General features: G+C 35.5%; 1 protein-coding gene across 13 annotated transcripts in view; it reads right to left on the reverse strand.

Moving 5' to 3' along the window:
- Positions 1–786: 786 nt before the first annotated feature.
- The window catches only part of POSTN (periostin), a 32683-nt gene continuing 7282 nt past the window's right edge, over positions 787–26187 (reverse strand). Inside the window, exons 5-24 of one of the 13 annotated variants that reach the window (XM_032680453.1) lie at positions 25493–25657; positions 24514–24660; positions 23451–23592; positions 22609–22821; positions 22314–22448; positions 20822–20970; positions 20224–20360; positions 19310–19440; positions 16731–16861; positions 16461–16563; positions 16006–16073; positions 15365–15410; positions 12248–12295; positions 9020–9115; positions 8317–8406; positions 7246–7323; positions 6748–6828; positions 4592–4678; positions 2537–2578; positions 787–2007 (exon numbers count right to left, since the gene is read on the reverse strand). In XM_032680453.1, coding sequence (XP_032536344.1) covers positions 1970–2007; positions 2537–2578; positions 4592–4678; positions 6748–6828; positions 7246–7323; positions 8317–8406; positions 9020–9115; positions 12248–12295; positions 15365–15410; positions 16006–16073; positions 16461–16563; positions 16731–16861; positions 19310–19440; positions 20224–20360; positions 20822–20970; positions 22314–22448; positions 22609–22821; positions 23451–23592; positions 24514–24660; positions 25493–25657 — 2127 coding nt within the window. In that variant the 3' untranslated portion in view covers positions 787–1969. The remainder of the gene's footprint in view (positions 2008–2536; positions 2579–4591; positions 4679–6747; positions 6829–7245; positions 7324–8316; positions 8407–9019; positions 9116–12247; positions 12296–15364; positions 15411–16005; positions 16074–16460; positions 16564–16730; positions 16862–19309; positions 19441–20223; positions 20361–20821; positions 20971–22313; positions 22449–22608; positions 22822–23450; positions 23593–24513; positions 24661–25492; positions 25658–26187) is intronic. The other 12 variants (XM_032680455.1, XM_032680458.1, XM_032680457.1 and 9 more) reach the window with 12 other exon arrangements.

A 26187-nucleotide genomic window follows, 5' to 3' on the forward strand; every position in this document is an offset into this window, starting at 1 on the left:
CTCATGTGTATCAATGCAGATATACCTCAATACCCTTTGTTCCTCTTTTCCTGCTGTGTCATTACTTATATGGCACAGGTTAAATGAACAGAGATGAGAGCACTGCTGTTATGAGTCTGAAAATTACAGACAATAAAGGCCTTGATAATGAAAAACACAGATGAAGAATTTATTGTATAGTGATATTTAAAGATGAAGTTATTACCATTTCATTTTTTTCCCCATCTCCTACTCATTTTTGAGGAGAGAACACAACCACATTCGTTTCCTAACAAAATTGTTGTCCTTTCAAGTCCTACTTGACTGATAGGTCATGGTGGCACAGCAGTGAAGAAAGAAATTTAAAGCCAAGTATTTAATGACAAATGAAGGCCTCAGGGAAAGATGACAACTTCAGTTCACCTTCTACATAGACCTAAAAGCTCTCATTCTCATGCAAAAGCTATCTAGCCCTAGCCAGGGATAAAAGCTTTTCTTGGACTAAAGCACTATGATGGCAGATACTGACAGCCCAGTAAGGCTACACAACTTATCAATCCAGGGCTCAGATAGCTGCGCCATTCTGGAAGCTGTGCTTGTGCTATGTCATTATGGAATTAGGGAAGGTTTTTAATTGTTTAAGGGGAGTGATGCAGTTTAAGTGCATCAGCACTTAAGTGAGAAAGCGAAGCATCTGTTTGCTTCTGTGAAAGCATATTTTCGAACTGTAAATGACAATAAAAATCTAAAGAATATTTAGAATTTGCTTTACTGTTTAAAAATATTTACAAATGAAAGCAAGCAGAGTTCAGGCAAATTCTTTATTAAGGCTTTGTTTCAAAACAGAAGTAGAAAAGCACAATAGGTAACACCTTTGAAACTTTGGTCTGCAAAATTAAGGAACTTTGAATGTTTTTTCTACTCCATGAATAATTGTTTTTTGTCTTTCGTTAATAAAGGCAAAGAAATCTTATGAGTACAAAACTAGAATTATAAAATTGACATAATTTACAAACAATTCCACATTAGCACCAGACATTAGCAAAACATGTTTTGATACAAAAGCTTTCAGACCTAGCCTCATTTTTGTAAGACTTTTTTCCATACTGAGTGAAGCGTTTGCATGCATTTTATTTATCCCTTTTATAGTTTGCTTTAATAATCAAAAGACACATTCAGGGAAAAGTGGAAAAACACTTAAGAATCTTGGTATATGTATTGGTATAGGATTCCTTTAATGGAAATTATTTTTCTTATAAATCAAGAAGTCAACATGGTCTCAAATACATAGCAAGAAGCTCATAGTGTTTTCTTTTTCTCCTTTTTTTTTAAGAGCTTCCATTATCCTTGTTACTACAAGGCGATGTAGGACAAAATAAAAGATACATTTAATATAAGGTATATTTGTTCGCTTAGAAAAGGTAATGTTACTGGTGTCATTATGACTTTAAACACATGATGAATTTTGACTTATAAAAAGCATAAAATACTACTGAACCAAAAGTGCTATGTTAACATCTCATATTTCCTTAGATTACTCTAAAAGTCACCTGAGGTGATTTTTTCCTAGAAATTATCTAATTTCATTTATATTTCTTATTTAGTGGAAATAATAATAATAAAAAAATACACTCTGTATTGTTCCCTGCTCTTTTGTAATCCAATCCTTCAAACACTTACTAGACAGCATAAGAAGGAATCCTGGTTCTACACAAGTTGATGGCTTTCAGCCATTCCAGGATTTGACCCTGCATAGTGCTTTCCATTAAGAGCAGTTAAAGCACCTCCAATGGACTACTCCCAGTGAGCACTTTGCTGGCAGTGAGTATCTGCATCTTCACATCTTTTTGTGGATTCATGGTTCAGTTTACATTATGTTATCAAAACAATGTCATTTTCTAATGATCTCATTTTTTAAAAAAGCGTTCCTCTTCCTCACAAAGACCATGTTGTTAATTTGTACTTCTGTGGATTCTCTCTTGGAAAGCTTCTAGGAATAAGCTAGTCTTGTCCTCCTTCTTGCTCCCCCTGCCAAAAATGGAAACAGAGCCTTTAGTTATTACGTATAATTATATATAATATGGTTAAACTATATACTGTATTTACTTGGGAAATAGATAGGAAGAGGAAAGATGAAACCTTATGCCGAACATTTCATTCTTGTTCTGCCTAGGAAATTAAAATGATCTCTCAGTTTCTTCATTAATCAAAACAACATAGAATCTGTGAGTTATAAATCCCATGGTGGGGAATTCCAGAGTGCCATTTTCACAGTGGTAAGACTCCAGAGTCAGATCTCACTTTGATGGCTTTATTCTCATCTGAAACACAGTCTGACTAAAGCACATAATCTAAGTTGTTTTCAGATATAAGAAAAAAACACTAGAAACCAAATAGTTAAAAATACCAAGTATTGGTATTTTTAAAAAAAAAGTGCAAATGCAACTCTTTCCTTTTGAACTCTGTATTCTTAAGAGCATTTTTTTCCTCCTGACTTTTAAAAAAACCTGAAAATAATATACATGCTATAATGTTTAAATATATGTTTTGCTTTTACCTTGTGTCCTCCTGCTTGGTTGTGCTCTCCGTACAGGTGCTTCTAGAAAACAGAAGTATTACAGTCAGAAGTTATTTGTTTGAGCCTGTGAATTAAAACTCATTATAAATGTTGGAAACCCATCACTGCCTTTCAAAGTTTGTTATTTAAGGTTTTCAGTAAATTAAAAATTTTGTCTCATAGCATGTTGACTTGATCACTTGAAACATGAATGCTTATAATACAATTCACACATTTTTGTCATGTGCAGTCATACATTACATCTTAGCAACATCCACACTGATCTGCAGATGGTACATGATGTAGACAGGTGTCAAGATGTTTTGCCTGTGCTCTTCATTCAGCAAACATCATCTGATACTGTCAGTGAGGTACAAGCTCAGGTTAGTGCACAACCCAGGACTCAGTTTCAGACTTTGGCAGCAGATGTCCAGGTCCGCTGTATAGACATTATTTAAGGAATTATTTATAAGTCATTTGCTTGAAACTCAACCATCACAAGACATTGGCTACATTTCCAGCTGTGTTTGGGGCTTGATTTGTAACTTCATCGTGAGTCCACAGTATGGTTCCACATTTAGAGATCGGTTAATTTTCTCAGACTTCTATTTCAAAAGGCAGAGCAGAGCAAGGACTATTGAATAGGTACCACCCTTATTAGCAGGTACATCCATTTTCCAAAATACTGACTCAGTGAAACTATGGAAACTTTTTCCTCTTTCTCATCAAACCTTGAAACATTTTTTTAAACCAGATGTCTCCTCACTGGGAGGAAAAACATTTGATAAACGCAAGAGATAATTCTTCTATTACTGTCACAAAAATGTTACTGAGGTATTTTTCCTCGTTTACAACCATGAAGTATTGTACTTAACAGGCTGCAGTCAGTGGTCTTTTCATCCTGAGCTGTCTTTTCATACTATGCATAAATTCATAGCCCTGAGATACAGGCTTGATCTCATTACTGCTGAGGATAAACACTGGGTATCTGCACCGCTATGACAGAAAATTTCAAGCACTGCACTGCCCTGGTAAGGACAGAATATGGTTCATCCATAATATACTTTCCATACTTATGTGCTCTCCATATAATTATGCTGTTAGATAAGCCCCATATTTGAAGATCACACCTGTCTTTCATTTTCAGGCAACAGCAGACTTTCAAGCATGCCTTGTACTACTCGACACCGAAGCTATAAGACACTATGGTATACCTTCAGTATTTGGCACAGACTTCAAAATTAAAAAAGTAGAAGCATATTTATTTAATTTAATTCTCCAAAAGGCACAATATTTTTTCCTATAAATTTAGTTCAAAGACTGACAGAATAACTTATTCTGCATTATTAAAATTACAATTAGAAAAGGACATACATACAAATACAAAAGAAACCCTAAAGAAGTTACTTCTTAACTTTGAGTAAAGATCTTTAAACTATGATTGTTAAACTTGAAAAACCAATTCCTGGTATAAAGCCAGGCTGAATTGCATATGGCTCCTTTTCGACCTTGTCACCATTCATGCTCATCAAACCCAAGAGCTTCCCTCACTTGAAAACAGAATTAAAGTAGAGAAATTCTGAGAGCCTGTGACACATTTGCTCAGCCAACAGGTTATATTCCCTCCACCTACCCACCCCTTCACAACACTGAGAAACCCTCACAGCAACAGATCACATTAACACTGAGAAGAAATAACTCAAGTTAAAAGCAACTCACGTGGTCTTCTTCTGTGTGTGCTGCTCAAAGAAAAGTCAATTCTTATGGTACATGTTCTTTCAAATGTTTTACCTAAGCATTGTGGTTAGACATTTCCTCTTGTCTACTATGCTTGCCAAATCTTCTAGTTACTTTTAACCACAAGATAAGCCTCAACATTTTTCACTGCAATGCCAGTGAAAGAATTCTTTTCCAAAACAATTATAAAACTCTTCTTGCTAGAATACTGGCCTCAGACCTAGTAATTTTTGTGAGTGGATACTGTAAAACCTCACCTGGAATGATCACTTTAGACAAAGCAGGTCTTAGTGATACTGGATTTTTAGACAAACTAACCTTCCAGATGAACTTTCTTGATTTCTCTCTCGATAATCTGTGGCTCTCCCTCAATTACTTTAGTAACCTTGGTGTACTCAGTTCCAGCTACAGTAAGCATCAAAAACAAATGAGTTAAATCTGGCAGAGCATTTTTCCAGTTGCAAGGAACCTTCGGTGGAAACAATCTCATTTTAGGGTGTAGGTGTTTCTGGCTACCATGCTATTAATGCCATAAGGCATGTTAGTCTGGGGCTGAGTCATTTGTTGCAGTCTTGGTTTAAAGTGTTGTTTCACCAAAGACTGCTGATTATGATAAGCAGTGCTGGATATTTTATGAGCAGAATTAAAGCCCATATGAAATCATTCTTTTATTTAGACAGTAATAATACATTTGTTTGTGACTGTACTCAAATTTAAATAAAGATATTTTCAGTAAAACATAAGTAATTTTATCTAGACAAGAGGGCTTTTATTGGCTAAACACATGGTAAGGTATTATCATGGCAGCCAAGGCTAGCTGACCAGATAAATCATGGAAGAAATAGAGAAAAATCAAATTAAAGCAAGAGACAAATTTGCCCATTTGGTCCATTCTGTAAAGCAGGATGCTTATGCAAACTAACATATAATAGCAAGGAAAAATAGCAAGAATTCAAGAAACAATATTGTCTTTTCCTAATTTCCTAGAGAGAAACTATTTCTCTTTTCCATACACTATAGGGTCACAGAAAGATGTATCTCTACAGATTATGTCTATTTAATTGTATGATTGCAATTACAGTTATAATTGTTAGATTCTGTCATCAGACCTGTTAATTTTGAACAGTTCTACAGACAAAGTTTGATCCTGCTTCATTGTTGCCTGGTTTACACCAACAGAACATAGTGCAGTATATGGAGGAATTTTCTTGCTGTAATTTTTCATTTCCAACTTTTAAGTATTCAATCCTGAAATAGGCATCACCAGAAAGAAAATCTTTTCAGATAGCTGGGACACTTAAAATAGGATAAGATGAAAAACCTTTTGGAAGCTTTTATTTCTCTCCAGTGATTATAGGCAAATCCTGGCTTAGTTCTATAAAACTAAGATTTAGGTGTTTAAAACAGAACAAGAAATTATAGTCAACAGGATTCATAGGCATATCTTGGCTTTTTTTTAAGGGTAACTGTGTTACCAATTAACATGGTTTTGTTTGGTGGAAAGCTGTTCAGCTGTTCATCATGAAATTTTTTATTTAACTGAAGTTTAAGTCACATCCACAGCATGGTGCTTTTGAAGGACTACAAGATTTTGTTCAGTGAACACAGAGCTGGCTGTAAGCTACTTTACTGGTATACAACTTGGTAACTTAATAAAAAGTGAACAAAAAATGAAGTGGATTCAGTTAATTTATGTCAAGAGAAACATCCATTTTTGAGCTTCTGACTCAGGTTTATACCAACATTTACAAAAAATCACATCACTTGAATTCTTTTTTTTTATTCCCCATTGCTATTATAGATAGTTTTTCTAATCTACATTAGGCAGAGAACATTCCAAATTCATAGATAAAGATTAATTTCATAAGCAGAAGTTCTTTTACCAGTTTTCTACAACTACTGGTTATATATTGCCAGAATTGTTAGAATTAAGAGAGCAAGAAAGAAAGAAAACCATTCCCTGGAATGCTATATTTTAAGAGAATTAAAGTTAATGTCTGGATATCCATCACCTGTAAGCATTGAAAGAAGGATGCTAAGCATGCCTTTAATTATTAACTTGAGGGCAATGAATATTCATTTTTAAAGAACTGATGAGCAAAATTAATTTGGCCTGTTACAATGCTTTCCAGTTCAGAAATATTTTCCACAGATTAAAATTTGCTTAAAAAAAAAAAGTGGAATAAATCTTCATTGCTCCCCCTGAGTTTTAATTAGGTAACTTTTTAAAGACTGGAAAAACCTAGATAATTTTTTCCATGACCAATACCATTAAAAAAATAATTAATTGAAATTTGGTACTTATTTCCATTTCAGAGATATTTGATACTTAATATACAATATTCTATTTTTTCTCTTATTAAATTTACACCTTGACTAGGTCAGTCTTTAAAATGTTGAGATCAACATATCCAAGAGGGGTTTCAGTTATCATCACCTGTTGCAAAAAGGTTAGTTATAATACACTAAATTACCTCCCTGCAGAAGTCTTTTGATTTCTTCATCTTCCAGTAAATGACCATCACCTTCAATAAATTTGGTCACCTTGGTAACCTCTGATAGGATACAGGTTATGGCAAAAAAATTGATTTACAGAAAATATTTGACAATTCTACTAAGAGTATATTACTGAATTAATCCTATCATAGCATTGTGCTGAATTACAAAATTCATCTGTTATGACATCAAATTCCACATAAACACTGGAAACATCATATTTTATGATAAACATAGCATGCCATATATAAGACTCTGGAAGCCTCAGTTCTGGAGCTGCCTGAAATGTAAAGATCAGGGACTCAAACCAGAATGTTATATTTGGACATTTCTGAGATTGTGAGGTTAATCTCTGGTAAGATTTTGCAGTATATGAGCACCATTTCTTAAAACATGGAATATCCATTCAGTAATTAATTAATATAGATAATAAATATACACATATTTAAAAAAGGAAAGAAAACAAGAATACTAACCTTCTTCAAGGAATTTCTTTAACTTCTCTTCATTGTCTGAATCACCTGCAGTAATTCTGGTATATTTTATTTCAGGACCTGGAAAAAGATTTGTAAGATAGTGGCTTTAATCTTATATAACAGGATTGTCCTTAAAGTTATTATTTCCTAATTAATACATATGGTGGTTCCATGGTTAAAATGCTGTAGTCTGCTTATATGAAAACTTTATCTTTCATCATGTTCTAAACTAAGACTTTCAGCTAGGTCAATATGTTGCTATAACAGTGTCTTTTCCTTACAAGTACTCTGGCAGACAGAATTTTAATTACAGATTTCAAATTATATTTAACCAGGGGAATCAAAAAGTGTCAACAGAGAATTACATATATCGTTCTATGCTTAAATGTACCTCACTCCATCTATCAATTTCTAATATTCTTAAAGAAATATCTCTGTAGTAGGTAAAATAGAATTGGAATTGGTTATAGACTTTGAGAGTTACTCTCTGAGAAAACCAAGGGGCGCAGATACACATTAATTTTATTTTACATTAGTTGAATAAAAATGTTTAACTTGTTGACGTGACATCAAGTCCCCACCTTACAAAGAAACAGAGAATATATTTTTCTAAAATGACTGTCAAAAGAGTCTAGGACGACATGCAAAAGTAGGTATCTACCCACTGAACATCTACCTTTGGTCAAACAAAATCTACCTGGAGATATAGAGCCCAAAAGTTCACAAAAAAGTAAAAGACTTCCTTCTAAAGCAAGCCATGCAATAAAAGCCATCTCATTCTGAAATGGTAGCGAGAAGCTTGTAAGTGCAGACACTGAGCAAATATATGGAAATAAAAATTAAATAAAGTTTTTATAGTTTTGCATACTGTTAAAATATTGTTGTCAGTTCTGTATATGTGTGTGTAGGGCCCATAGCCAAATTTTCAGCCATACACAGATAATGGGAAGCATTGGGGAAAATACATCTGTCCAGGAAATGCAGTTTAAGCATTAGGAGAGAACTTAAGATGTTTTACTTATGTATGTAGTGTTGAACTTTGTTAAGAATTAATAGCTCAGCATAATTTACCTTGAATAATTCTTTCTTCTGTTACTTTTTTCTCTGTCACTTCTACAGGTCGTCCATCTATGATTTTGGTGTATGTTTTAATAATTGGTTCTACAAGGATTTTTAAATTGAAGACATTAATCAAGTGATGAACTTTCAAGGGCTCTTTTTGACATGTGGAAACTGATTGAAGTATACAAGGAAATACCATAGCATATTTTACGAAAAATACAAATGTTCAGAGGAGACCAGAAACTAATTTTTTTCAAAACTTAAGAGGGCCACATGATTTCTTTCCTTTAAAACCATTCTAGATGTGAACGTCTCAATACCCCTAGCAAAGCAGAAAGCAAAGTTTACCTCTCTATCTGATAAAATTGTCTTTCTATCACAGAATCACATACTACATTTTTGATTGCAGGACAATAACCAGCAAATAATTCTTAATTGAGACAGATAATATGTCAGCATGCAGAGTATTTCTAACACTGTCTTGACTGTAGCTATGGAGCACAGTTAGGCAAAAAAAGCCCAATTTTTTTTAAAAGCATGGGAAGCAAGAATTAAATGATGCAATAAAATTACAGTACTTCACAAAGGTCTTATTAAAAACAGAACATCTGTCTAACATGTCACATGTGTCACCTAGATAAAGTAGAAGTTGATGGGAAATAGTGAATGTTTCAAATTTTAACTAATACAGAGTTGCTGAAAGCATACCAACCTCCATGAATCACTTTAGTTATTGTCTCCCCTTCCCTGACTATTTTGAACTCAGGTTCCCCTTCAATTAATTTAGTTATCTGTGTGATAGATGGGTCTGTGACACAGAAAGAAAACAACATGTTACAAATAGTCATCAAATATTTATAGTATCTCATGGGACTGAGATGAAGCTTGCATTTTCTCCTCCTACCCTAAATAAACCAGATTATTGCAATAGAGGGTTTAAATATGAGAAGTCTTTTGCAGCAATACTGTACAATCTTGTGCTTCCTCACATGCGATCTTAAATTTAGATTCTATTGCACACTTACTATTTACATTTTTTTTATTATTTTGTGTATCTGATATTTTTAACATTGATCCTCAGCAGCAGAAAGGAAGTCTTTTTCTACATACATTGGTAAGAAGCATGCTTTGCAGCTTTGCTGAAATCTTAAAGTGATTGCTGCACTAGTGATCAGCATCCAAACTGTACGGTGAAAATGTTTGTGAAGTTATTTCTACGAACGGTATAAATACCTAAGAGGAAACTAGGTCTTTTAATCAGTATTCATTGGAGCTTATTTTTTTGCTTTGAGAATTTTTATGTCTTTTTTTTTTCTTTGTTTTTAAGCTGCCAAGACTTGGACAGTGGTCACTTAACTAAAAAAAAAACAAAACCACAAAACCAAAAAACAAACTTCTGAGATCAACTGGAACAGATGTAAGAATATTTATCAGCATTAATGGCTATCATTATCATGGGTGAGGTCATCTTGATTTCAACTGCCAAGACAAACTTCTTAATTTTGTGCAGTTGCTATAGATCACACTGATCCAAATGTATCTGTCTGACAGGCTGAAGCAGAAGATACTAAATAAATTAGGAACATACCATAGATGTAGTCAATTAACAGCAATAATATGGTTCTTCTGTAGTGAGTATTATGGAAACTCCTTCCACTTAAGAAGCTGCTGTAACATAAACTTCCTTTACTCCCTATTCAGAGTTAGAAACTTAGCACGGTCCACCTCTGTTACGTTCCTTAAAAATCCCTTGGATATCTTTATATGAATTTTTGTACAAGTTGATACTGTATTGATTTTTTTTTTTTAATAATTACTGATCGAGATTTAACAACAGTTTTTACATATGTATACCAGATGTTAATTGTTGAAAACAGTCAATTCAGGCTAACTAGTATCCTTCAATAGTAACAATCAAAGTATACTTATTTTTTTTGCTTTCGCAGCAACAGAAGCTGTTTGGATAAATTAGAATTTAGAGAAAAATAATTAATTTATTGACTGTAGATGAGAAGATATGATGGAATCATAAAGATTCCCAGTTTTTATAGAGCTCTATTCACCTACTCTGGTTTCTAAATAGCTGAATAAGCCATTACTTCTTTTATTTTCTAACACATCTGGATGAAAAACATTCATAAATATTTTAAAGAAGTATTCTTAAAGATTCAGTCTCATGCTTCTGTTTTAAACTCAGAGGCATTTTTTGCATGTTGAGACTCCAATAAATACCAATATACATTGATACAAGTGATGAATATAAATTAAATCATGTCAAAGGTATATTTATTAATGTTTATAAATACTTTTTTATTTTTACATTTCTAAAATACTGTACATTCTCATGTGATTGATACAGCAGATATATGCAAACCAAAAGGTGAAGCTATAGCTTTCTATGTTGTCTAATCTAGGAACAATCCTTTGAATTCAATCGATTGGTTTCAATCAGATTTGACTCTTTACATCTCTTTAATCTTTTGCATCCCATACATGCCTATGTATGGACAACACAAATAAAAAACACTGACAGGAAAAAGGAGACATCACCCTCTAAACTTGGTGGGGAGAGATGTCATTTTTTTTATGGAAATCTCCTTTCCATAGAACTTCCTGGCAAAAATCAACATGCACTTTGCCAGTTTTTATCTACAGAGAGTTGAGGGTTTATGTGGTTCTAAAGTGAGTTGCTGCTAACTACCATTACTACTAGCAAGCTCAGAAGAGTCACAACTGGCTTTATTGGGTCTCTATCTGATTCATCACTGGACAGAGAGATCACTCACACACAGTGTGTCCCAAAGCAGAAGCACTGTACTGGCAATGAAAAGGAGTAGCCCTTCACTACTCACTAACTTCTAACGTTATTTTTTCTCTTAGGTGAAGAAAACTTAGTTCTACATTTGACTGTAGAAGTGCTCAGACATTTCATTTTTTCTTTAAAAGACAATTTAGTTTCAGTTAACTTTCAACTTCTAAACATAATGTAAATCTACTAAACTATATACTCTGCCTCTGGATTTAACAGAGAGTACTGTACTTTCTTAGACTGATTCACCCTCATTATAAGAAGATTTCTAAAATGCCTTGGAAGAATTATCATGTGCAATTAATCTATCCATTGTGGATCTGATTTAATGATGCAGACTAGGCAACAAAGATCAGCATATATGGCAGATGGTCTCTAATCCTAAATGGGATGAAGCAGGCAAGCTGCTGAAAATGTAAGGACATGAAATCCTCCCAGAAACACAGATTAAGCAGTCTGGATAAAATTCTTTGCATGACATTTTTAATTGCCTTTCTCAGTTAAGCTCAAACAAATTCCCTTTGAGTATTTTTATTTCATTGGGAAACTGGATCTCATTAGCTTTAGTTGAGTTATAAATCACAAGTGATTTTAGCAGTCCCAGTCCCACAATTTGTTTTTTCCAGTCCCACCACTAAATGGTCATGATTTTGTCTTCAGAAATTAAAGTTTGGCTAAATATAATTTCCAGGCATCTGACAGATATTGGTAGTTAGAACTGATTGAAAAGCATAGGAAAATGAAAGACTTTTTTTTTCTTCAAAGTATAAGAAATGTGTATTTAATTTTTAAAAATAACTATTTTAATGGGAAAAAAGGGGTCTTTGTTGAAAAAAACCCCCACCAGTAATAAAAGAAATGTTTTAGAAAAATTATTTAAAAGTACTTTTAAATGCCCCCAGAAAAAGGAGAAAATCCATTTGGGGACAACAATTGTGGGTAATCATTTTATACAAAATATTTCAGTCAGTTCTAATTGCAATATTTGTATCTTTGCTTTTCCAGCAAAGTGCTTAACATCCTGGGCTTGATATGTACAAAATGTATCCCATTAAAGAAATATATACAATATATATTCTGAATATATATATGAACATATGCAGAAATATATATACCAAGGGCCTTATTTACCTTCCTTTGTGATGATAGGCTGGACGTTGCTTTCAATTATGTTAATTTCTGAAAATACAGAAAATGGAATATACAGTACATTCCATTCTTACAATGTCTTTATGACAATGATCAGTTGGATTTGGTCTGCTCACAAGGATGTGGATAAAATCATAATTATTAATGGGTGGAAAAGTAACTCAAAAGGATCTCGGTTATAATTATGAAACAATGATGCATGCAAGTCACCTGCAGACAGAATGTATCAGCATGCCATTTGCCTTTGTGCCTTATGAAACCCACTGGTCACAAGACCTATGTTAATGTATGGTACATAATAATAATGGCTTGTACAATTACCTGCACAAAGCTTTGCACAAATCCCTGACATATCTTAAATCTGAGTATTGCCCTCTTCTTTTCGTTAGGGAGCCGATCTGGTAAACAGAGGAAACCTTCTGGCATTCAGAATTATAGATAGAACATCATAGAGAATATGCCTGTGGTGCCCTTAGGAGATCAAGTTGTCCCTCTACACCTAGGACAGACTCAAACATTCATTGAATATCCCTTATAGTTATTTGACTGATATCCATTCACTGGTATAGAAGTCCTCACTGGTAGAGGTCCCAGCCTTCCTATTCCTGCACTCAAGTAAATCAACAGCTACAGCTTTCTTGATGTCCAGCATTGACCTCCCTCACTTCATTTTACAGGCATTGCTTCTTGTGCTGCTCTCACTGGCCTTGGGAGGTAGAATACCTGGAGTTGGAAGAGACCCATAAGGATCAACAAGTCCAACTCTCTTCTCAAAGGACTACCTAAGACTAAACCATATGACTAAGAGTGTTGTCCAGAAGCTCCTTGAACTCTATCAGGTTTGTCGCTGTGACCACTTTCCTGGGAAGCTTATTCCAGTGACCAAGCAGCCTCTGGGTGAAGAACCTTTTCCTAATGTCCAGTCTGAACTTCCCTGATGCAGCTTCATTCCATTTCCTCATGTCCTGTCATTGGTCACCAGAGAGAGGAGACCAGCATGTCCCCCTCTGCTGCCCTCCTTGGGGAAGGTGCAGGCTGCCATGAGGTCATTGCTTAGCAATGAGGCCACCCTTCAGCGTTCTCTTATCCAAACGGAACAAGCCAAGTGACCTTGCCCACTCGTTATAAGTCTTGACCTCAAGATCTCTCACCATATTGGTCACTCTCCTCTGGACACTGGGTAGAGGAGGGATATTAACATTTTGATGCCCTTCTTGTATCGTGGTGCCCAAAACTGTGTCAGTGCAGAGCAGTGCGGGACAATCCCTTCCCTAGACCGGCTGGAGATGCTGTGCCTGATGCCTCCCAGGACACAGATGACCCTCCTGGCTGCCAGGGCACTGTTGACTCACATTCAACTTGTCACCAAGGTAGATTATTCCATTTTTTATTTCGAGAGCTTTTTAACTTCAATATGTCCATTCTCAACTTATAAAAGCCTAATGTGATAGTTTTCTTTTCTACTGTGAAATGTTAGTAGAACCCCCCAGAATTTTTTGTCATTTGTCTAAATTCACCTTGCTTCCTAAGCCAAAGTTTCAGCAGAATCTTTGTCTTCTAATAGTTTGTTTCAACAGGTTCTACTTCCTATGAAGAAACTAAATGCAAACACTGAGAAAGGCTGCAAGAGAGCAAAAAGGGATCCTTTTTTATATTTACTCCCTAAAGAGAAAATAATCAGAACAACTGTCTCCCAAAAAAGCATCACACTTGCACATCTGGGAAACAGGTGGAACCCCTACACTCTGTCCCTCCAGAAGCATTTATGAAAAAGGAAGGATCTCAGTGCACAGTTTGGTCAAACATAGAATCATAGAATCAACCAGGTTGGAAAGGACCTCTGAGATCATCAAGTGCAACCCTTGATCCACGACTGTCGTGGTTACTAGACCATGGCACTAAGTGCCACATCCAATCTCATCTTAAAAACCCTCAAGGACGGAGAATCCACCACTTCCCCTGGTAGCCCATTCCAACGTCTGATTACTCTCTCTGTAAAGAATTTCTTCCTAATATTCAACCTAAACCTCCCCTGGTAGAGCTTAAGACCATGCCCTCTTGTCTTACTAATAGCTGCCTGGGAGAAGAGACCAACCCCCACCTGGCTACAACCTCCTTTCAGGGAGTTGCAGAGAGTGAGGAGGACTCCCCTGAGACTCCTCTTCTCCAAGCTAAACAGCCCCAGCTCTCTCAGCCTCTCCTCATAGGACTTGTGCTCCAGTGCCTTCACCAGCCTTGTTGGTCTCCTCTGGACCTGCTCAAGCACCTCAATATCCTTCCTGAACTGAGGGGACCAGAACTGGACATAGTACTCCAGGTGTGGCCTCACCAGCGCTGACTACAGGGGAAGAATCACTTCCCTGGTCCTGCTGGCCACACTGTTCCTGATCCATGCCAGTCTGTCCAGGTCCCTCTGAAGAGCCCTCCTGCCTTCCAGCTGATCAACACTCCCCCCTAGCTCAGTGTCATCTATGAATTTGCTGATGGTGGACTCAATCCTCTCATCTAAATCATCAATAAAGATATTAAATAGAACTGGGCCCAATACAGATCCCTGGGGGACACCACTGGTGACCGAGTGCCAACTGGATGCAGCACTGTTCACCAGCACTCTCTGGGCCCGGCCCTCCAGCCAGTTCTTAACCCAGCACAGAGTACCCCTGTCCAAGCTGTGGGCTGCCAGCTTTTTCAGGAGTATGCTGTGGGAGACGATGTCACGATGTTGCATCTTGGAGAGCAAATACAATGTTAAGTCTTGGAGAGAGAGGCAGTACAACTCTTCTGTGCATCAAACACTGAACCCTGGCTAAAAATTGAAAACCAATCTTTTCCGTATGTATCTTGCCTACCCCAAAGAATCTGAACAGCTTACTTCAGGGTTATTTTCCAGTCACACATCTGGAAAGGGAAAACATACATACAGTCTCACAACAGCCAGAAACATTCTGTTTGAGTCTTTCTCTTCCTTTGCTTCATCAGCACATCTTACTTTCCAAGAAATTACTTTCTTTTAAAAAGAGATGTACATTTCCAAACTGGAATTGGCAACGTCCAAAAAGAATTCTCAAACCCATCTGGAAGTATTTAAAATGAACTTACTGTAAAACGTCAGTGGAATCTCTTTGAAGGTACTGTCACGAACAAACTATAAAAACAGAAAATCAATTGTAAAATTTAAGAGAAGTAGCACTTGCATTGCACTTTCCTAGTGAGTGTGGGTAGGATTCACTGCTTCATTGACCTAAAAGTTAGCTGGTGCTATTTGACTGGGTTCTGTCTTTCATTGTTGAGGAACAATGTAGTCTTAAGAGCATAGCTGAGACAGACAAGGATCTTATGTAAAAAGTAAACCTACTTTTCCTCACAGGCTGTTGGTGCTGGTGGCTTTAATAACATAAAAATTTAGCCACTCAATACTCTTTCTAAAGAGGAATTGCCTCAAGGATTTAGAAGTGATTTATTTTCCAAGAGTGATAAATTGTACCTGAACCAAAGAGCAGATTTAGGCAAGTTCACACTGGGGTTATCCAAATGCAAATATTCTACAACTATTTGGCGCTGAAAAACATAAATTCCAACTCTTGAGTGCAGTGTATGATTTGTGATTATATTTGGGTAATTGGGAGCTATTGAATGTGTTGTCTGCTGAAGAAAGGACTAAAGAATCACTTATGAATTATAATGTACACAGTTTCCCAAATCTTGCCATAAGTATGAATGGATAATTACTGAAAGAGTACCTTAATTTGAATGTACTTAATCAACTTCTTCAGGATTGTGAGCAGCTGATCATTTCCAACAGGCAGATCTGACAAAAAAAATAGGCATGTAAGAGAAAATATACAACTGTGTGCATTTTACTTTCATTTACAGTGATCAGGAGATGTAATCACCCTCAAACACTCACATAAGCATGCAGTTGTATATATTGTATATATATTCTTCCATATCAGTGGAAAAGATAGTCTATGGCTAGTCTTGTCTTCCACATATTTGACTGTCATAGAATTTAAAAAGAATTGCCATGGTTTCAAGTGAGGTTCTTCCATAAAATGAGCAGTGAGGTAAGTTTTCTGTTTCATATCCACATAAGAATTTTATCTTTAAATTAATTAACTTTTTAAAGTTATTTCAGCTACATAACATGTAAATAGATTTAAAGGATTATGTATCAATTCCATGAAATAATACTCACCTGCTGGATATAGGAGTTTGTCAATGACATGAATTACACCATTCGTTGCCATGAGATCAGATTCTCTTGATTTCAGTTCATTAACCAGAAGAGTATCATTCACCTGATAAAGGATCAAAAGAGAACTCAAGTTATCAGGGACATTAAAAAACAACCCCAAACCCTACTATGACATTTGCAGAATTGCATCCCGCTCCATAATGTGGATAGACATGAAATGTCAAATCCCTATTACAAGGCTGTAGCAGGGAGATTTTTTCTATGCTTAACTGTTTTCAAGTAGAGTTTCCCTCCTTGGATGGTTTTAAGAATATTTGTCACACCAGGCTCAAAGCCACTTCCAATGAAAACTCCTTGTGTCAAGTGGTAAAGAAGAATATTCCTGAGAGCATTTTTGTCTCCTATATAAAAACAAAAAAGAAAAATAGAAATAAAAATTAAATGGTAAGGGATAGTTCTTTTTGGAAATTCTAAGGATTCACACAGGCTTGAGCTGGAATTATGCATAATATGAATGATAGTACCATGAACATATACAATTTGAATCTGTTAAAATGGTGGTAAATAGAAACAAGTCACTCATATGACAAAAAGGCACTCAGAACATAATCATAAAGAGCTTATAAGAAACCTTATGCAAAAGAACAGAAAAACAGTCCGTGGAACAGTTAGAAGTGCTGGTTTTTTTCTGTTCTTACAGACAACAGATGCAGCTTGGAGAAACTGAGAATGGGGGAAACACCCAATTTTAGGGATGATTTCCATATTTTAAAGTTTGACGTTCCTATTTGGGTTGAAGAGAAAAAAAAATCCAACATTTTCAAGACTGTCTTAAAAAGCAAATAAATCCTGGAGCCCAAGTTAATGTCCTGACAGGGTTCCCTGGTGCTCTGGGTCCATAGAGGTTGAAAGGCATAGAATGGGCTGTAGAAAACCCCATAATGTCCTCAGGAGACAGGGTACCAAGCAGAGCAGCTTTAAAGCACATATGCTTACCACTACATGGAATATGGACAATTCTAAATTTAATACTTGCATTACCTGCTGATATTGATTGCTATTAGGAGTTTCAGTCTTGATAAAAAAGGAATGGAAATCCTATCTGGTCTTTTTTTTTTTTTTTCCTAATGTCTCTTTCAGGGAACATTTTCCTTCTTTTTTTCCTGTGTTTTGCTCTAATAACTGAGAGTACTACAATTTACTTTATTACCGAAGTGCAATTAAATGATATTTTTCTTCCTAGCAAAATTAGCTGAGACTTTGTGACTGGAACATTCATAGATAGCATCAAGTTACATACAGAGCCTAAACATGGCCACTCCAAAGATGTTTTCACAGACTATCAGATTAACTTTCTTCTATGCCACAATGGTTACTGGTTAAAATAATCTTTGTGTCTTTCTTACAGATTAACAAAGTATTTCTTTATATTCCTTAAAAAATTATATATTTCAAAATTTAATTTTAATGGAGAAAGCAACATAATATCTTAAAAGAACACCAGGATGGAGTTCTAGAAAGTAAACTGACAAAAAAATCAGACATTCTGCTGCAAAAAAAATAATCAGGGACAAGGAAAGTGAAATAAACTAAGTCACAATGATAGGAAAAGATGATACATAAAGCCACTTGAAAAGCAGAATGGCAAATATCATTTTATTTTTAACTACAAAATTAATCCAAAATGACATTGGCCTTGAGTACAACTTCAAGTTGTGAATTGAAGACAAAAACAATGAACCTCATAAACTCAATCTTAGTTAAAAAAGTAACTACATAGTACAATACAAATGGAACAATGGCATTTATCCAGTTGCTTCGGTTCACAGCCTTGTGACACGCTTCATTTCCTTTTATAGCTGCCTGGTGAGAGTCATCTAGGCTATCTGTTAATTTACTTTTAGTCACTAGAGACACACCACACTAGAAGGCAACTTAGACCACTACCATAACTTTAAATGGCTGAAGAGATAATTTAAATTCCTAGTGCTTCATTAGTGAGCTAAAGGCTGCAGAAGATGGGGTTGCTTTTTATCAATACTCTGAACAAAGTCTTCCAAGTAATTAAGAATTCATGGGGTTTGGCTCCATGTCTTTAAGCTTTCATCTGAGAAGTACAGGAACAGAAAATATACTGACCTGGATGTGGCAACCGCTCCTCCTGCCTTGTGCACACGCCACATTCACATTACTTTTAAATAAACTAAGATTATTTATAGTGCTATGGCCACAGTCTACCCCTCCAGTCAGAAATTCTGCAGGAGATTTGAAGTATTCACTGTGCATTAAATAAACTAGTTTTAAATCTTGCAGAAAATCTATAACATTCCAGAGTTTGGAAGTGTTAGATGGAAAGAAATTACTTGCATTGACATGTAACAAAAGATACTAAATATTTTACTTGGAGAGCACAGGTGCTATCAGAGATCACTGGGTCGAAACAAAGGTAAGGAAAGATAGCAAAAGTCAATACTAAATATCTTTTGATGCAATAATTACAATAGAAAAGAAATATGATAGAACAGAATTTCCATCTTAAAAAAGCTATTAGCAAGGTTGAATGATGACAAGTTGAGGGTAATAAAATGAGTGAAGATGCTAACTTAGAAGGTAGTAAGACCATGGAACAAGATATTAAGGAGTGAAGTTTAAATTCAGGTTGGATGCTTCTTTCCAAAAAGATATTTTTCTCTACCCCCAAGAAGGAAATAATTTAGGGAACTACTATGAACTGCTCTATGCAAAAGGTAAATTGTTTCATCAGGTAGCTTCTGTGTAAGAAGAGCACTAGCTTCCTTTCCAATCAATTTGACCCTTGCTTATAATTCTAGTTTTCTCATGTTACTTACTTATCAATATATCCTTATCGTCATCAGTCAAACCTTTAAAGGCATCATTAGTTGGAACAAACAGAGTCCATTCTCCAGGCTGTGACAGAACATCATCTAAATCTGCAGCTTTCACCAGACTGAGGAAAATGCTGTTTGCAACAAACAGACAAAACACAAACACGTTTTGTTAAAATGTAGTAATTACAATTGAGTGCAAGTACCTAGTTCCCTCATTTTTTTCTGATAGTACATCAATCTTCAAACTCTTTAACTATTCCCCAGAAATTAAGATAGTGAAGGAGAAAAATGAGAAAAAAACCCCAAGATAATAAAATAAGACAGTCTTAAGAGTAGCAGACAGTGGGAAAAGAAAATATTGGCAGCTTGGATCACAGCAGGATTCATCAAATAAAAACATCACAGGTCAAAGAGATGAAAGGAGGATGTAAAGGTTATTTGTTCTTTCTAGGAGTATTGGGATGCTTGCAGGAAAGGGACAAAAATGCATACTAGAAAGGTATACAATCACGCTGCACCCATATGGAATAGTACCGCCCAATAATTAAAACTCCAGACTCCACTGCACATGCAGCTCTGGATGTATCATCCAATTCCTTTTGTCCTCTTACGCCTTTCATTCCGTCATCTTATTGACTCCTGTGTGCCATTAACAACCATTCTAGCACAGAATGTGGGAGCCTTTCCAGCACACAGCTGGAGAACACTTTTTTTTTTCACCTACATGTTTTTTTTCTATTCATGTGTTGTTTTTTTTTTTGTTTGAGTAGGCAATAAGCCCTTCCCTGCCCTCCTTGCCCTCTAAAATCCAACGACTCACAAACTCAGTACATAATTTTTTCTCAGACCAGCTGTGCTGTATAGACAGTTACTCTCTGCAGGAAATTCTTAGTGCTGTCAAAACTGAGACTCACCTAAAACGCTTATCATTTCTTAGCATTTCATTCAACGTCTTTTCTGCTGGATTGATGATTTGTCTGAAGACGTGAATAAAGCCATTTCTTCCTTCTTTACTTCCTCTGACCATGCATGAATTTTCAATACATACAGCCTTATTGAAAGACAAACAAATATAGCTATTTCCACAATGTTAAAAATAACACTCGAGTATTTCCTACAGTAAAATTGCATGTTCTTGCCAGGAAATTTGGCATTGCTTGAGAAAGTAGCAAAACCTAGAGCAAAATAACATGGTGCAAATATTTCAGGACTTGAATTTTGTTTCCCTTGAGAATGTTCTTAATTAGTCCTAAACCTAGCCTTAAACATTTGCAAGCAGTGAAGTGCCAAATCTGAAATCCTGTTATGTTTTCCCAAAGAGTTTTCCATGCTAACAAAATTCCAATTAAGAAAGATCAGATTTTCTTTTTTTCCTATCTTAAAAATTTAAAGATTTTTTTTGCTAGATAATCATAATGGTAAATGTTGGGGAGTTTCATTCAGCTTTGCCTTTTATTGACTCTCCATTTTCATAGCTGGGATACATATTGTTAGAAGGCCCCATTCACTTACTGTGCGATATACAAAGACTCTAAGTAGTTTTCCTCCAATTGTTTCCAGCTCTTGTCCATTGTACAGTTCATTGAGCCCAACTTTCACTTTTATAATGTGATTCTGCAGGATTGTTCTAAGAAGACGTTGATCCAGCCTTAAGGTGTCATCTACAAAGTCATTTAGATATCAATATATAGTAATCTATATCGTGAATTTTCATTGAGATAAAGTTAAAAGACTGTGGAAATACAGAATCTTACTTTGAAATGCTTGAGTTAAAGCTTGGACAGGTCTGTGTACACAGAAAATGAATTGTTAAGTAGTTCCTGCAAATGGCAATTCCTTAAATTGAGTAATGAACTTTTGACATAGCCCTGATTAATTACTATAACTGATATGGCTGATGATTTATATGTGGGTCTGATCCATCTTCTGAATTACTGCTACAGTTCTTATTAGAACTATTCCTTTCTTCATGTGCACCTTAAAACCTATCCAAATTTGCTTCTGTGGTGGTGAGTTAACACTCAAATTCTTTGCGGAAAGGCAAGATGCTCCTGTAGTCACCTGCACAAATGTACAAACACCTGCTTTATAGTATATTTGTATTAGTTTCTCTCTGCTTAATGTACTGGAAAATACTAACTTTCTTGTATGTCCTGCTTTTGGCTGGGATAGAGTTAATTTTCTTCCTACTGGGTCCTATCATGCTGTGTTCTGGATTTAGTATAAGAATAATATTGGTAACACACTGATGTTTTGGTTGTTGCTAAGTAGTGCTTACGCTAAATCAAGGACATCTCAGTGTTCCTTGCTCTGCCAGTGAACAGGTACACAAGAAGCTGGAGGGAGCATATCCCGGACAGATGACCTTAACTGGTCAAAGAGATATTCCATACCACAGAAAGTCATGCCCAGTATAAACTTGGGGTAGCTGGCCAGAAGGGGTCAGTCACTGACTGGACATCAGTGAGCAGGTGGGAAGCAACTGTACTGTGTGTGACTTGTTTCTCTTGGGGTTTAATTATATCTTTATTATTATATTGTTCTTATCTCAACCTATGAGGTTTTTTTAAGTGTGATTTTTGTTTGGGTTTTTTTTTATTACCCTGATTCTCTTCTCCATCCCAGTGCAGGGGAAAGAGGGAGTGATTGATTGGTTGTGTAGTACTTAGTTGTTGGCTGGAGTTAATAGTTTGAGAACAAATATGTTGTGAATATAATGGAAGCAATGCAAAGATTAAGGTTCCCACAGAACCTGTCTGTGCATATTTTGTATCTTATTTTAGTGATACTATTTCCATTAGCAAATGATATGACTGAAAACAAGCTGTGTGGTCTGGTGATTAGGTTCGTTTTGCCTTTCTACGTGGTGTGTAATTTAAAAGGATGAGTATCTCTATTTGCCTATGGCACTCTAAGAGTTAGAACAAGTGCTAGAAGTGATTTGGAAAACTGTCAGGGTAGCATACATTCTTGTTTATTTTGACAATCTTCTAGTGCTACTAACCTGAGAAAGCACCATTCAGAGGCGCCAGGAGAGTATATTGGCCTTCTGGTCTCAGAGAAGATGCCAGACCTAGCTGTGCCACCAGGTCAGTAAAAGTAGTCTGCTGGGCACCCCCAAGCTCAATGACTTGTTTGGCTGCAAATAAAGGAACAGGAAAAGGTATTTTAACACATAATTTCTTCCTATTCCTGATTTGTATTCTCCGTGCTTATCCATAACTATATATCTGAGGGAATTGAGGTAAGATTGTAGAAAATATCTTCCGGGTAAGAAGTTTTTTATACACATCACTGACCAGAATCAGGAATTAGCACTTGATCAATGAGATGGATAACGCCATTGCTTGTCACAATATCTTTGCGTTTCACCATTTTCACTCCATTCACAGTCAGGCTTTCACCATCACAACCAATTTCAACAGTGTTTCCTTCCAAAGTTTCATAGACAGCTCCACCTGTGATTGCTTCAGAACACTGGAGAGTATTTAATAGGTGGAACTTCACAAGAGCTGCAAAGAAAAGAGCAGGAAGTTCATACGTGTGTTTGGACACGTATTTGTATATGTTTAATTCACATATAGGTGTGGGATAAATTATTACATCTGTACAATTTCTAATAGTGTACTAGCTTAGCTAGCATATTTGCACTCATAGATACTTTTTTCAAAGTTATTGATACTATACTATAGGCATCTAAACAACATTTATGGTCAAAAATATTTGGCATTCCTTGTTTTATGAAAACTCTACTGGCTACGCTGTAACCTGCGTGTGGCAGAGTGGTGACTGCTGACATGTTCCAAAAGGACCTCTGGGTACAGAACACTACAGGCTATGCAAAGGTATGAGAGAACCCCACATTCAGAAAGCCTTGTATTTATAGAGGTAGGAGTGTCTATCAGAACTGAACTATTAGGAACATCAATATTCCTATATTTTCCCAGTTCCCTTTAAACTAAAACTAAGTTTTCAGTGGCTTTGAATCCTTAGGGCAACAGGAAAAATCTTAGACAGAAGAAATAACTCCTCCTAGACAGATGACAGTAGAGGCGCTTAATTTCATAGCTACTAAGATAATGTAGTTTCTATCTCTTGATCCACTCATCTATATTTCTCATTCGCAAAAAAGGTTACATACCCTCAGAAGACACCTTGTCACCCATGATCCTTTCTAAAACTCCCCTTGGAAGTCTCTCAAAAGCTTCATTAGTAGGAGCAAAGAGTGTATAATGACCAGGCCTTCCAAGAATATCCATGACATCTGATGTAATGGCAGCAGCCTAAAAAATAATTGGGGTTTTTTATGCTGATAATTTAAAATATTACCAAAATACATTATCCGTCTAGTTTCCCCTCATGCCCAAAGGTACTTCAGCAATAGACTAGGATCAGTGTTACAGAAACATGAAAAACTGAATGGACAGAAAGGGGTTTTTTTTCAACTGAAGACTAGAAAGGATTGGCTTTTATATTCCTATTTTTAAAGGGCTTAATTGTTGTGGTTGCCTGTAGCAGTCATGGACTGTATTTGAGGGACTGAGAGGGTCTTCTCCAGTTTTATGCCTCTGCATTTAAAATACCTATTTGTATTTATTTCGGAGATGGACAATGGAAAAGGACAACAAATTATTTGCAAACCAATGGCACATTTTTTTTAAACATGCACCATGAAATCTCATTGACAGATATGGCTGCACAGGCATATCCTCCAGGAGAAAGAAAAAACAGAAACTTGGACAGAAAAAATCATACTTCCTCTCTGCAAGAACAATCCTTCCTATGTGCATCTACTGGTGCTCTAAAACTTGCTATGAGCCAGATTCTGGAATTTATTTGGTGCTTTTGCCATTTTTTATCACTCAATTTGAAATTATCTTTATCAATCACCAGACACTGTAACTTTATGCGCACGTTTCATTGCCTCAGTATTTGAAGAGAAGAGACTTTTTATGTACAGGGACACACTCCGTTGTATTTATGTGGTCTTATTTGATCCATAAAAGAGAAGAAGCTGGCTCCTTATGTAAAATATACTTTGACTTTTTATATAGCTAGATTTGAAATAGTAGATGGAGTTCTTAATTGATTTAACTGAACTAAGCCTTCATACTTCCAGGTATGATAAACAAACAGAAAAGAAATAAGAAAAGGAAAAACAAACCTAAAAAACCAGAGCAGATCTTTTATTTTTGTCCACTTACTCTAAGAGATGAAAGATCGTCCTCGACTTCGATGAAATCTTGAATGGTATTTCCAACAGCCGTCAGGACGCGATCAATGACATGGACAACACCATTGGTAGCAATCTGATTGCCATGGATGATCCTGGCACAGTTAACAGTAACAACCTGTATTTGAAGAATCAAGTAGTAGAAGATTAAGCATTAATTTTATCATAAACATGGAACTCGATTCTTACAGACTGAAAATGTATGTATTGTACATTGTGTATTCACTGTTGGTATTTCAGTTGGATTTTTTTTAAATTTGAAGTAAAATTTTGCAAGGTTTGAAAGTCTGGTTAATCTTCTGGAAAGGTAAGAGCAGACTTATTTAGGTTACATTGATTTCTTATTCATGTTTTATTTTTCATTGCAATAATTCTGATTTGTTTTCCATATCTGGTTAATATGGTGATTGTATTGGTTTTTACTGATGTAATCTGTAAACCAACATAAACATTTTGATACATCTAAGGCAACAAAGATGAACGACTTACATGGGAGTTTTCTAACATTTATAAAAATTATATTTTTTCTAGACAAATAGTGGATGTGTGTTTTCTACAATCTTAAATGCTCCTATCGTACTCAAATTCAAATAAAATATCTGATTTAATATTATTTAGCAAACACATAAAGATTAATACTAGATTTTGCTGTCAAATTTATGATGATCATGTATTTTGGCCACAAAAGGCTTTGACCTGTATGAAAAAAGTTTTTTCTCGTTTGAACTTTGATTTCTAAACAGCACAAGTTTATTCACTCTTTCTTAGTGACTTGTCTAAACAGCAGTCAAAACTTCTTCAAGAGAAAATTTATTTATTTTTTCCAGTCACAACTGACTTGCTAGATGTCAAATTTTATATAACTTATTTTCCTAGCTATATAAGGAAATAAAGGAAATAAAGGCTATAACTGAATAAATATATTAGAGGAAAAAATAAAATAGACTTACCCCATTAGGATAATGGTTAATAAGCAATTTCTGGCCATTATACATAGACACGAGAGTCAAGCCATTTTTAAGATCTTTTGTCAACATGCGCTTATTTAGCATGTGGTGGTGGAGAGCATTATACAGTTCAATATTTACATTGTAAACCAAATTCCTGTGAATTTCCTGCAGAAGAAAGGAATTTAATTAATTAGAAGCTTTGAAACATTTTTCCACTCAGAAAACATGTACATATTGTTTTATCCTAATTTTCAACATCTTTTAGGAAACACAGTTTTGAGGCCTATCAGTTGGCTCTACTTAAATGATCCTTCAGTCTGGTTAGCTCACAAATGGAAGACAAAAGGCTTCGTCGCAGACAAGTCATTGGAGGAGCTTTTGTTCAATATTTATTTACTCAAAACCATTACTAAAAGAAGGACACCTGAAATACTGACAGTGCAACAACTAGACATCATGTAGCTGCTGGAATTCCTAAAAGTTTCCCCAAAACTATGCCAATAACACTAACAATATTATTATTTTCATGCAGATTCTTAAATAAGAGACAATTATGATTGCTTAGTACTCCTGAAATCAAACTCAGCCTCTCTAGCTTCAGAAATGTATTTTAAACATGCAAATTATTTCATTATAAATTGCACAACATACTTTTATGTCTAAAATATCAATATTGTTTCTAATCTACTGTATCA

The sequence above is a fragment of the Chiroxiphia lanceolata genome, chromosome 2 (genome assembly GCF_009829145.1).
Source record: "Chiroxiphia lanceolata isolate bChiLan1 chromosome 2, bChiLan1.pri, whole genome shotgun sequence".
Lineage (NCBI taxonomy): Eukaryota > Metazoa > Chordata > Aves > Passeriformes > Pipridae > Chiroxiphia > Chiroxiphia lanceolata.